The 13,587-nt window shown below is 59.0% G+C and overlaps 1 protein-coding gene across 1 annotated transcript; it reads right to left on the minus strand.

Annotated features, from left to right (window-relative positions):
* Positions 1-807: 807 nt before the first annotated feature.
* On the minus strand, positions 808-6,658 carry PAX1 (paired box 1). The gene is given in 7 exon segments (XM_075444578.1): positions 808-899; positions 3,415-3,634; positions 3,840-3,982; positions 5,071-5,179; positions 5,181-5,254; positions 5,257-5,700; positions 6,655-6,658. Coding segments are annotated over 7 exon segments (1,086 nt in total).
* Between the last annotated feature and the right edge of the window lie 6,929 nt (positions 6,659-13,587).

Raw genomic sequence — 13,587 nt, forward strand, 5'->3', positions numbered from 1 at the left:
CAGGGCTGCAATGTGCTCACAGCAACACAGGGACCCTGGGTGAGTGGGTGCACAAATCCAGACCCAGAACAGCCAAGTGCCCCCAGGATCCCACCAAGTCCCTGCTGCTTACAGGCGACTGGCAGATGCCATCTGCGGCTGAAGGCCACTGGGAGCAGTGATGGTGCTCAGCCAGACCCGGAGGGAAGGAGGTCAGCAGCGTGCGCCCACGGTAGTCACTTTTTATTAATGTTTGTAATTATAAAAATATATCATAAAACATTGTGGCATATTTGTCCATTTTTGCTCCGGGGCAGAGGCACTCAGACGGAGCAGGCTCCATCGCACAGCTGCTCTGGCTGCAGCGTGGGTAAGCCAGAAACCGCTCCCTGGAGGAAACTTGCTCCCTTGGGCTGGGACAGAGCCAGGGACGCTCTGAGCAACGGCTGGGCACAGAGGGGTTCGCTGCCCTGCATCCAACAGTCTTCGGGGGCATGGGAAGGAGAAAGAAAAACTGAAAGCAAGGAAAAAAAAAAAATACAAAATAAAGAAGGAAGACTGAGTCTCTTCTGCCACCCCTTTTGGATCCAATGGAGGCAAATTGTCCCTCTGGGCAGCGTGTGTGAACTTCCTGAGCATGCTCCCCTGCGCACGGATTTGCCGTGGGAGGTTGGCATCTCTCACTGCCCGGGCTGTCTCCTTGTCCCCGCAGGCACCTGCCAGTGGTGGTGGCACTTTGGGTACAGTTCGGTGGCACTTCAGGCTTCAGTTACAGTTTGCAGGTGCTTGTTCCAAGAGTCACTGTCTCTTGACTGTTGCTCCGCAGCTCTAGGAAGAGGAGGCTGGGATAGAGAGTCCATGGATGGTATTTAGAGGACCTGGAGATTTCCCCACAGGGCTGGCAGGTTTTCTGTCCACAACTACAAGAAGGGTAGAGGGGAGAAAAAAAAAAGACAACAAAGCAGTGGATGGACAGACTCCAAGCATGTTGCTGCAGCCAGGCACGTCCCACTTCTGCGCACACACACACAGACCCTCTTCCAACAGCTCCCCAAAAATGGCTCTGGCCCACCAGGCCCCCCATCTGCCTACCACTAGGAAAGCCACCCCTTCAGAAAGTGACTGCCAGGCTCCGTGTGTCAGACCTCTCCAGGGCAAACAGAGAGGAAAGGGGGGGATGCATCCCCCAAGCAGCAGGGACCGTGATGACGACAGAGTCCCTCCGCCATAGCCTGTGGGGGTGACCCAGACCCGTCCCAGCCACACAGAGAACACATCCCACACACTTTCTTAAAGCCTGTGGTTGGAGTGCCCTGGGAGGGGACTGTGCCGCCAGTGCCTGGGAGGGGAAGGGGAAAGGATCTGCACACCTTGCCAGCTGTAGGTAAACTCCCATCGAGATTCTCCCCAGACCCAGCTCACCCGACACAGCCTGGCCCCGGGAGGCATCACCAGGGCTGGCCCAGGCCCCGCGTATCCCCCCCGCACCATTCACGCATGGGCCTGCGGGCCAGGGATGTAAAATGTCCCAGGGCTGCTGCACACATCGGGATAAGCAGGGAGAGTTTTCTGGGGAAATAACAGCTGTGAAACGTGAAAAGGTCTGAATCGGAGGGCAAAATTGCTGGGCTGAATTTGCCTTTATTTTGTTTCTCTTTATTTATTTCTTTCCTCCCCTCCTTCTTTCTACCCTTCTCGTTCTCCCTCTCTATCTGTCCTTCTCTGCCCCCGCTGTCTCTCTCCCCCACTTTGCCCTCTCCCCTCCCCCCGCCCCGCCGCCCCCCTGCCCAGCTACCCCCGGCCACCTCCAGCCCCCCGGCTCGGGGAGGGGGGGGTGCGTCTGGCCCGACGGTCTGGGATTTGGTTTGTCCCAGACAAGTAGCAGAACCAGAAAACCGATCCGAACGAAATTAAAAGAAAAAAAACTTTTAAAGGGAAAAAAGCAAAACCAACGCAAAACTAAACCAAAGCAAAAAAATTCCCAGCAGAAAAGTAACAAAAAAACCACCCGATCAACACAAAATAAAAAGCTTTCCGAAGAAAGTCTGTGGGCCTTTCGTCAGGGACAGCTTGAAGATTGGCTAGTCAGAAAACTCAGACTCCAACTCACCTTAAAACACTTCGAAAAATATACTAAAAACGCGAGAGTCATCTTTCCTCTTTCGTTCGTTTACTTCCCTTCTTTCTCTCCCTCTTTCCTTTTCTTTCTTTCCCTTTTTCTTTTCCTTTCCTTTGTCTCCCTCGCTTTCTCGCGCTTTGTTTCTCTCTTTTTTTTTTTTTTGTTTCAAATTATCGGTTTACAATTATCTATTTTCACCCATTCGTACTCGCAATAACTCATCCCCGGGACAGCTGATGTTATAACTCGCAGCAGGCTGCCGTAGTTAGATAGAAACGGTAAAAGGTCGTATATTAAAAAAAAAAAAAAAAATTAAAACCACAAAAAAACAGCAATAAAGAAAAGGACTAATAAGTGGGAAACGAATTGCAAATGTGAAAAGTAAGAGAAAGTCTAATATCACGAAAAAGGAGAAAAACATCGACGGAGATTTTCTACCCAGAACAGATTATTTGGGATTTTTAAAACGAAACCGCATATCGAAGAAATAAAGCTTCCACCAGTGAACCGAAATAATTAGCAGGAGATAAAAGAAACCATTAACAGCCTCTAGTATATACGTCGAAATCAAACCCCTGTGATTCCAGCAGGGAGTTTATCTTTAAATACTCCTCACGCCGGGGGATTTATGATGTTAATAATTCCTAGCCGAGACTTCTGCCTGATCTGCACGGCTCCGCGGTAAAATGGACGCCGCTAGCACCTCTGCTTATCCGTGTTAATATTCGGAGGACCCGGGAAAAGCCTCCGGCGTGCGGGTCCTGCTCTGCCCCGTCCCGCCGCACCCCGCGAACGGCGCCGAGCAAGCCACCTCCGGGCAGGGGGACGAAAAACGGGGGATTTGCCCCAAACCTTCCAGCTTCCCTAGCGATTTCCAGCGCACACGAGTGGAGGACAAGCGATTCCCAGTTTCTAATCCCGCTGTGCCGGCTGAGGCCGGGCGGGAAGGCGCTGGGCTGGGGGGGGGGGGGAAAGGCTGGACCTGCACCCATCGAGTACCGCGGCGGGGCCACCGGAGGGGCTCACAGGCCCCCGCGGGAGCGGGCGCACAGAGGGGCCCCGGCTCTGCCCGAGGTGCGGGCAGCGGCAAGGCAAACCCCGGGGACCGCAGCCGCCAGCCCGGGAGCCCTCACGGTGGAGGAGAAATATCATCAATATTCAAAATATTCAGCGAGGTCACCTCTACCTGCAGGCGGAGCGGCCCGCACCGTGTCCCTCAGCCCCCCCGCTCGCCCGCCAGCGTTCCTCTCCCGCTTGCCGATTCCCCCCCCCGCCGAGGCCCCGGAGGGGTCCGCCGCCCCCCCCCCCCCGCTCACCTTCCCTCCCGGGCTGCTTGAAGGCCATCGCCGTGGGCAGGTCTCCGCCGTGCACCGCCACGCCGGGCCCGTGGTGGGCCAAGGGGCTGCCCTGCGGCTGCCAGGGGGGGCCCGGGGGGATGTAGCCGCCGGCCGGGCCGCCGTAGACGCCGTGCTGGTTGGAGGGGGGGTAGGCGCAGGCCGGGAGGAAGCTGCCCACCGAGGAGAGCCCCGGTCCGGGCTGGGGACAGGGGGGACAAAGAGAGACGGAGGGTACGCGGGGAGGCATCGCTGAGCGGGACGGGGGGCACCGCCGAAATACGGCAGGGTGTCGGGACAACCCGCCCGGCTCTGGGTGTTGGGGCTGACCCCTCGGGGAGGTGGGGGTCCGGCAGGGGAAATCGGCCCCCCGCCGCCTTGTCGCCTCCTGGTCCCGTAGCAGTTACCTGCGGGTATTTGATATCTCCTTCCATGGCAGCCTTGTCGATGCCGTTGACTGCCTGGGCCGGGGGAAAGGCTGTCCTGTTCACGCTGGGCCAGTCTTCCATTTTTGGGGGGTAGGCAGACCCCTCCGTGCCGGTCAGAGCCCCTGGGGGGAGAGCGCGGCGGCTCCCTTAGCGTTAGCCCTCGCCCCCCCCCTGCCTCGCCCCCGAGCCCGGACCCGTCCCGAGCAGGTTTTGTGCCAAGAGCAGGAACTGGGATGAAACGGGGGTAAACCTCCGGCCTGCGAGTGCCTGTCCGTATGAACCCGATGGGACACAAACACACACACCACGGGACACAGGCAGATCCGCCTCGCCTCCCACTCCCCGCCAGCATCCCGGGGACACAGCCCGCTCCCCACGGGCCGGGACCGGTGCGGCCCGGGAGAGACTCGGTCCTGACGGCCCAAATTAGGTGTACCCTGGTTTGATACCCCACCGGGGGGAGAAACTGCCGTCCCCCACACCAGACCCGGTCCCTAGGCCCGGCTCCCCCACGCCGCCCCCCCCCCCCCCCCCCCCCCCCCCACTTCCACGGTCCCGATAATTTAGGAGGCCCAATTTCTCTTCCGACGAAGGAGATTTATAAAAGTGACATCGGAATTTTAAAGACAAATGATCGCACGGAGGGAAACGCATGCGGTTGATTAAACTCGGGCTTTTGGAAGGATAAAAGCAGTCGCCTCCGCCGCGTCCCCCCCACCCCGGAGCCGGCGGGGCAGCGGGGACGGGACCGGGCACTGCCCTCGCTCCCTCGGCTGCCCGGAGCCCCGGCTCCTCGATTCCTCCTCCCCGGCTTGGTTTTTAAGAAAATCAGGGAGATTTCTCGGCGGGAGATTTCTGGTGCCTGTTTTCAGAGGTGGCCTGCCTTCTTTTTCCTCTCCCCCTGTTTTGTTTTCTCCCCCTTTTTACCCTCTTTCCGTATAGATTTTTGTTTTTTTTTTTTTTCCTTTGGAAAGGGAAATTCAGTGCTCCGAATCTGCGGTCGGCCATCTATCATCCCTACGAAAATATTTTCCACATTTTTCATAAAAAGTTCAAGATGTCTGAGCCTCGCCGCATCTGGCTCCGCCACCCCGTCCCTGCCGGAGCGGGGTGCAGAGATCAAAAAAGAAAAAAAAGAAAAAAAAAACAAACCCCAAAACACCAAAAGCCGGGGCGAGGGGTGGCCGGGAGGGGACGGCGCGGTACCCACCCGTCTGCTCCACGAAGGTGCGGATGCCCAGGATGTTGGTGACGGAGTGGGCCGAGGGCCAGGAGCGGGGCAGGCCGACGTGGGCGGCAGCCACGGGCGCGCCGGGGTTGGGCCCCCATCTTGGCGGCCGGCGAGGCCATGGGGCTGGGGTAGGGGTACTGGTAGATGTGGTTGTAGGGCAGGCGGGCTGGGGGGGCGGCTGCTTGCCGCCCTCGTACGGGCCGGGCTGGGAGAGGCCGCCGATCTTGTTCCGCAGGATCCTGCTGATGGAGCTGACCGAGGGGACGTTGTACTTGTCGCAGACGCCGTCCGCCAGCAGCCGGTCGCGGATCTCCCAGGCGAAGATGCCGGGGTCGCCCTGCTTGTAGTCTCGGATGTGCTTGACCACGTTGGGAGTGGTGACCCGCGGCTTGCTGCCGCCGATGGCCCCGGGCAGGATGGAGCCGGTCTCGTTGTAACGGGCCAGGATCTTGCTGACGCAGCCGTGCGAGACGCGGAGCTGGCGGCTGATGTCGCAGGGCCGGATCCCGAGCTGCGCCAGCTCCACGATCCGCAGCCGGATGGCGTTGGGCAGCGGCCGCCCGTTGACGAAGACGCCGCCCAGCTGGTTCACCTCCCCGTAGGTGTGCTCTGCAGCGGGCCGGCCGCGCCGGCGGAGCGCCTTACCGAGCCGGGCCGGGGCCGGGGGCCGCGACGGGCATCCCCCGGGCAGCCCGGCCGGCCCGCGTCCAGACGGCGAGCGGGGGGTGGGAAAGGGAAGGAGCAAAGGAGGAGAGGGGAAAGGGAAGGGGGAAAAGGGAGAGGGGAAAGGGAAGGGGGAAAAGGGAGAGGGGAAAGGAAAGAGGAAAGGAAGAGGGGAAAGAGGAAAGGAAAGGAAAGGAAAGGAAAGGAAAGGAAAGGAAAGGAAAGGAAAGGAAAGGAAAGGAAAGGAAAGGAAAAGGAAAGGAAAGGAAAGGGAAAGGAAGGAAAGGAAAGGAAAGGAAAGGAAAGAGAAAGGTAAGGAAAGGAAAGGAAAGGAAAGGAAAGGAAAGGAAAGGAAAGGAAAGGAAAGGACCAAAAACAGAAAAGACACAAAAAAAGGAGAAAGGAAGAGACAAAAAAAGAAAGGAAGAGAGAAAAAATGAGAAAGTAAGAGAAAAAAAGGAAAGGAACAGACAAAAAAAGGAGAAAGGAAGAGAGAAAATAAAGGAGAAAGGAAGAGAGAAAAAAAAAAAAAAGAGGAAAAAGATAGAACAACAACAACAAAAGAGAAACGGCGAGAACGGGAGGAAGAACCGAAAGAAGAGAGCAGAGCGAAAGGCGAGGAAGGGAGAGGGGGGGAAGGGGAAGCCGAGAGCCTTCCCGGCCAGGCATGTAGCTCCGGACCCCCGCCCGCCACCACCTCGGCCAGAGAGCCGGGCCGCATCCCGGGCCGCTCGGCGGGGCCGCAGGGGACGGGTCAGGGACCGTCGGGCGGGTGTCCGGCCCGGCGCCCACCCCGGCTCCCGCTGCCCCCCTCCCCCCCCCCCGCCCCCCGCCTCCTCCCTCGCCGACCGACACTGCGGATCCCGTCCCGGAGCCCTGCCCGCGGCCGCCCGCGCTTACCCATCTCCCGGCGGCGGGGGAGAGCCGCTCCGCCCCGGGGAGGGGGCACCGCCTGCCTGCCGCGCCGCAGCCCCGGCCCCGACCGCCGGCCCCGGCATAGAGGGCCCGGGGAGCGGCGGAGGGCGGGCCGGCTGGGCGGGAGGCGGCGGCGGGGCGCGGGGGTATCCTGGAGGCGCCGGGCGGTTCCCCGCTCGCGGGGAGCCCCCGCCGCTACTTGGGATGAATCTGACGTGGGGAACACGTCAATCTCGGCCGTCACGGCGGAGGCGCCGACGGGGGCCGCCCATTGGCTCCCGGCGCCGCTCCTAAATGGCCGCGGCCGCTGCTCCCCGCCGCGGAGAGGGGGGGACGGGGGGGGGGGGGGGGGGCCGGCACCCTCCGCCCGCCCCCGTGGTCCCAGGGCCCAGCCACGGCCGGGGCTGCCCCCCCCGCACCGCCCGAGCAGGTTTTAGGGCTGCGGGAAGGCGGAGCGGGGCCGACCGTGGGGGTCCCCACGTCCACCCCCCTCCTTCAGGCGGCAAGGTTCACCCCCTCGGCCCGCTCCCCGCGCTCGTTCCCACGCGAGACGCGGACACACGGGTTGGGGGGGCGCATCATGGGCACCCGCCGCGCCTCCAGCCCCGACGGCCGCCGTGGGGCCAGGACCCACGGGCGGGGACATCGCCAGCTGCTCCGCGGCGGAGGAGGGGCTTGCGTTTTCGGGGGGAGCCGGCGGTTGCTCCATGGGGGCTTGGGGGCGAGGGCCGCGCTCGGCAGCGGGGGTCTGCTCCGGGCCGGACACCTTCCCGCCCGGCCTCCCCTGCAAACGTGCTGCCGCCCACCCCGGCAGCGAAATCCACGCTTTTCTTACCCGAATAACAACGCCCGAAAGCAGCCTCATAACCCGTGGATGGGGGGAGAGCGGAGAAGGCAGATTTGGGGGGATGTCTGTGGGGGTGTTCCCTCCAAGGAAGGTAGACGATAATGTCACGAGTGTTTCCCCGCAAAAGGCTGAAAGGGCAGGGGGGAGAGAGGGGAAAATCGCCCCGCCGTCAGCCGCGGGCATCGCCTCTGCAGCCGCATCGAAAACCGGCTCCCTCTCGGGTTTAAATTGGGGTGGTGGGGGAGAGAGGCGGGCAGCAGCGGCAGGCAGCGGCGGGCGGGCAGCGCCAGGCGCCCCGGGGCCCGGTCTCCCCGCCGGCAGTGCGGGCAGCGGCGGGCGGACGAAGCAAACGGCATCTCCGCGGGGACGGCCACGGGGAGAAGTCCCCACGCCGTGCCCACCCTGCCGCCCCTTCCTCTTCCCCGCCCCGGGACGTGGGGGTTAAACTCCTGCCCTCCCGGCGCAGGAGGTGCCGCCGGAACGCTGGAAACCGGTCGTCGGGAGAGAGAGCGGATCGATTAAAGAGCAGCTGAGACTCGCAAAGGGATGGGTGCCCCGTGAAGGTCTCCCCCCGCTCCCGGGCCCCCCGGCTGCAGCCCCCGGGGAGCGCCGTGGCGATGGGTTTGCCGTCCTCAGCCTCCGGCGGAGCGGCGGCAGCGGCTGCCGGCAGCCTGCGGGAAGCAGGCGATCGAATGGCGGCCGAGGAAACCGGGGGTCTTTCTCCCTGCCCTGGTAATGCAACCGGACGATTTTCTCCTTGCATGTGGGGGGTCTCCTCCCAACCCGCGGAAGAGCCTTTTCCCCAGGGGGTCGTGCCCAGCCCGCGGCCGGGCTCTCTCGCCGCCGCCAACCGCCCGGGACCGAAAGAGCTGCCCCTAGCCGAGGGAGGAGGAGGCCTGCCCTGGGACGGTCGGCGAGGGGGTCTAAACACCCCGTCCCCCCCTCCCCCGATCTGCTTGGTGCTCGGAGGAGTCCCGAAGGCGGCAGCATCCCCGGGCGGCCCGACGGCGCGGCGGGGCCGGCTGGCAGCCCTCAGGGGACCCCCGGCCCGGGCTCGTCCTACCCCTCCCGCCCCTCCTCGGCTGAGCCAGCCTTTTGTCTCCCTCTGATGGAAGCGCCGAGAAATCCGCCGGCTGCGGTGAGGAGCGGAGGGCAGCGCGGGGCCGGGGGCGCTGGGCAGGGACCGCTCGGGAAAAGCCGCGGAAACGAGCCCGGGCCGTGCGGGAGCCGGTGCTGATCTCCCCGCCGCGCCCGCAGTAATTAACGAACACGGGTGGCTGCGCTCCCGAAGCCCTGCGTGCTCGCCCCACGCACCCGACGCGTTTAAAGCAAAAAATACGCCCACCCCACAGCCGCGGCAACGCCACCCCCGGGCAGCCCCTCCGCCGGGCACCTGCTGCGGGAGAGCACCGCGCTCGACGTGCACCCCGGCCGCATGGCCCGCCGGGCCCCCGTGGGAGCGGGGCCGGGGGCTGCCCCGGCGGCCTCTGCCCCCTCAGGCTTCGAGCCAGAAGGAACGAGAGTTTGGCATCACCGGAGGGGGTCGGGGAAACGTGGCCGCCGGGCTGCGCGGCTTGCCTTGTACCGGAGGGAGAGTGTCCCGCCCGGCCCGGGCGGCTGCAGGCGTGTGTGCATGGAAATAGGGGGGAGGAAAGGAAGAAGAAGAAAAGGAGAAGAAAACAAAGAGGGAAAATGAGAAGAAAACGAAGAAGTAGCAAAAATGTAATAAAAGAAAGGGAAGGAAGAAGGAGGAGGAAAATAAGAATGAAACGAAAACGAAGAAAGAAAAGAAGAAGAAGGAAAAGAAGAAGTAGAAGAAGGAACAGAAGAAGCAGAAAGTGAAAAGGGAAAAGAAAAGAAAGAAGAAAAAGGAAAGGGAAAAGGAAAACGAAAAGCAAAATTAAAATTAAGAAAGGAAAAGAGAAAAAGGGAAAGGAAAAAGGAAAAGAAAACAGGAAAAATGAAAGAAGGAAAAGGGACGAAGAAGGGGCAGGGGCTGCGGGGAGCGGGGCAGGGCGGGGGCGGCGGAGCGGCCGGCGGGCAGGCGCAGGTAGGGATGCGGGCAGGAGGGTTTCTCCTCTCCCCCTCGTAGAGGCCGCTAAAAGGGAAGGGAAAGGGGCCCCCGGGGGCCAGGGGCGGGCGGGCCGCGGGTCCAGCCGAGCCGAGCCGAGCCCAGCTTAGCCGAGCCGAGCCGAGCCACCGCCGCGCCGCCGGGCCCCGTGGCGGGGCAGCAGCACCGAGGAACCGCTCGCCCCGCTGTGATGCCGACCCGGTTGCTCAACGCGCAATAAAGTAATTAATAACGTGCCCCAGCGCCCTTCGTGCTGCTCAGCGCCCTACGGACCGGTGGGGTCAGACCCCGGGGGCCGCCCGGTACCCCAACCCTGCCGCCCCGGGCCCAGCCCCTCCCGCCCACCCCCCGAACCTTGCCCTGAGTGGTTTTGATTTGCTCGGGTCTTTTTTTTCCCTTTCCACCCCTCTTTCTCCGCTCCTCTCTCGGCCCTCTGTTTGTCGGCGTTCCCTCCCGCCTCCGTTTAGGTTAGCGTCGTGAGCTCATGGTCCGTCATGGAAAGCACTAGGCTGGGGGCTAAATCTGGGGGGGGGGTGGGGGGGGGGAGTGCCTGTTCCCCCCGGGTGCGGGAGAGGCTGCCGGGGCCGGAAAACCCCCCCGGAGCGGGGCAGCCGCTCCCGGGAGCGCTCCGCTGGGCCAGGCGCGCTGCCGCCGCTCCTCCCCCGGCACCTCGCCCCGCCGCTCCGAAACGGACAAACGCCGTTATTTTTTTTTCCTTTTCTTTTCTTGCTACTGATCTGACGGAAAGCCAGGGAAAAAAAAGAAACAAAACTCCTTATTCTAACCACATTTGCAAAAGCTGCCGGACGTTCGTGTGTATTTTTCTGCCGTGCCTTCCAAGGAGCTGAGCTTCGTGTGACAGATGCACGGTTTGCGTTGTTGGTTTTGCTGAATAAAAATACGTTTCAACAGTAAGGCAGGTAGCTCTGAAAGCTTTTTTTTGTTTTAAACAGAAACGTCCAGAATATCGCTCTACTGCAGCAATTGGTATATTGATAAAGGTAGAGGTTCCCGTGTGTTTCCCCCGTATTTATTCTATAGTCATTAATGATTCAGAAGTGCTGTGGCTCTTGGAGGGGATATTTAGTTTTAGTCGTGGTTGTGGAGCTCGTTTTCTGTCACGAGCTATCGAAATTAGAAAATCCTATTGCAGTGGGTTCAAAATAAGCGCCTGTTCACAAAAGGCATGCTGCAAAGCATAATGTTTCTCCCTGGCAAAGTGGAGTGCAATATTATCTGAGTGTCTGTGTGTGTGCTTTTTGTGTCAGAAGGATCACAAAATTACTTCTGACATTTTTTTTTTCTTGAGCGTTTTGACACTGGTTAAATATAGAGAGTGGAACAATCCCACTGTCATGGCAAAAAAACGCTTTCTGTTTTTTGAAGAAAAGGGTTTGAGACCTCGAAAAATAAAATCATTCTTCAAAGCTTAATGTGCTGTCCGAGCCACTTTGTTTAATCATATATTTCAGTTTGGTACAGGCCACAGGTTGAGTAATTAACAATAACTCGGTTTCATTTGTCAAAAGCAATTTAGCTGTATAAAATATACTGCACTGCAAGCCAGCAGGCTCCTCAATTCCACATGGAGAGAAAAAAAATACCACCACCCCCCCCGACTTTTGGGCTGGGATTTTTTTCTAAGGACTAAATTTTTGATCACAGTGCTTGTAAGTTTCTTAAAGTGAAAATGATACCATGACGCAATTCTGTCCAGTTCCTGTGTAAAACATTGTTGATCTGAAGACAACACAGGTAATTTTTAATTATCACCATTGCTTAAATAAACAGCTGTTGATATACCCTGCATTTGTTTTTACTGACAGTGCCATCGTTTTCTTCTCCTTTTCTGCTTGTAAACCATTTCAGATCACTTGTAAGTCACTGCGGGTAGATTCAAAAACCCTTTTCATACCCCAAGAGGCAAGCAGGTAGCGGAAGGCTGTTTTAGCTACAGTCTGCATCCGCCTGTCTCCAGTCAGCTATAGAGGTGCACGGTTGCAGGCAATCACCTTTGCTTACTGGGCACTGAAATTTTAAAAATACAAAGCAATTTGAGGATAATATTCAACAACTCTCAACACTGACAGCACGTGGAGGTCTCGCTGGAGGGGAGGATTGTGGGCTGTCAGTAGAAGAGGGGGGCAGGACGGGCTGCCCGCTCTGCCTGGCTGTGTCTCAAAGGACGGGGCGAACCGAAGCCTCTTTCTTGCGCAGGCTTAATACTGCTGAGAGACATCTGTCAGACGTATGCGAGGAGGACTGGCTCGCAGGAGAGGCTTCATTAAACGGCAGGGTCGGTACTGAAATTCAGCTCAGCTGCCTGGGGATGGACCGGGATGGACTGCCCGACTCCTCGCCGCGGGGGAGGAGGCTGCAGCAGTGGAGGTGTCCGAGGACAGGAGCCTTGGGGAAACACCACCTCACCACAGCCTTGCAGCTCCAGGCTATCTTCCCAGCAGAGGAGTTTGGGAAGGATGAAAGCATGCACCCACCCTTTAAAAAGCAGGTATGAAACACTAATTCTGCACGGGACGGCACTGCTTTCCCCATGCTCACGCGGAGTCTCACACTGCTGGCCCATGCAGCATGATGTCAGTGGCAAAAATAATGAGACCAGCAGCCGAGCATCTCTTTTACTGGGCTGAGAATCAAATCACTGTGGAAGTCACGCTCCGGCATGCAAAGTCGTTACAAGGGCTCTGGGCAGGTGCCGTAGGTGCTCGCAGGCGGTGAGTTTGTCCCCGGGTCCCCGGGGTGTGTGGCAGCACCTGCCCTCCTTCCACGAGTAGGAAAAGAGGTCTTGCGCCACAGCCACGCTGGCTGCAGGCCAGGAGGCAGATACCTGTCCTTTTGTATTATGCAGCCTTCGCGGGAGAACTGGGGGCCGAGGGCGTCACTCAGCTTTTCAGTTTCATCAGTTTGCCAAGCCCACTGCAAAAAGACACCTTTCAGCTTCTGCAGTCAGGTCTTTTCTTTTCATCTCGCCTTTATGGCAATGAAGACACCATCTGCACAGCCCACTCCTGAGCGCTTCCCAGGGTGAAAGCAAACAGCCATCCCTCTCCTGCAAATGCTCGTCCAGTCCCAGCTCCACACAGCACTAAGAATCCACAATCCTTGTGACTTTGATGTGAGCCATAGGTGCTGTGAGAGACGATCTGTGCCTTCTCAGATGAAGTCCTTGTCTCCTGCCTGGCCAGCTGCCCTCGAGACTCCTGGAGTCAGCATCTGTCTCTCTGTTCACTTTGGTGAATATTTCATTGGTCCTACAGTGCACTGAAAGCGAAAAAAAAAAAAAAAAAACAAAAAAACCCAAATATTTTCATTTAGATTAAGGTCTTGCTTAATGCTAAGCCCATATGGAAGTCTTTGCCTGAGTGTGGATCTTTGCAAGATCGGCTTATTAGCTTACATCCCACTTCGCAAACAAATGCCGCACGTGCTCGCGGACAGAAGGGATGAAGGGCTGCTAAAGCTATTCCTTTGTTTTCTTATTGAAATGGTTTTCTCATGACCATAATGAAGTGGGAAGGCCGCACACTTGGCAAAGAAACTGATGTTAAGTTCTGCTGGTGGAAAAACACATCGTGTAGGCTGAAATAGCACCGGGTCGGCTTGTTGGATTTGGCACCATGCGTATGGAGAGCAGCAGCACACCGAACGGCGCACACGTGGCCCCGGGGGAAGAGCAGGGAATCTCCTTCTCGTGGAAAATATTTCAGATGAGGTTCAGATACCTTCACTCACACTTAAGTCATCCAGGCTTTATGGCATGGATCCATCCAGCACAACACCCCCCGGCTCTTGGAGATGGTCCTCCATCGGTTTTGTGCAGGATCGTCTCATCCCTAGAGACTCCTGGAGAAGGACCATGGGGGAAAAAGGAGGGGACGTGCACCAGGGTGACCTGAGCCAATGGTTTGGAATAAAGGCAGGACAAATAATCCACCCAGATCTTACAGAGGAATAACCTGCCTTGACTTTCGGGCAGCAATGG

This window comes from Opisthocomus hoazin, chromosome 2 (assembly GCF_030867145.1).
Source record: "Opisthocomus hoazin isolate bOpiHoa1 chromosome 2, bOpiHoa1.hap1, whole genome shotgun sequence".
In the NCBI taxonomy this organism is placed as follows: Eukaryota; Metazoa; Chordata; class Aves; order Opisthocomiformes; family Opisthocomidae; genus Opisthocomus; species Opisthocomus hoazin.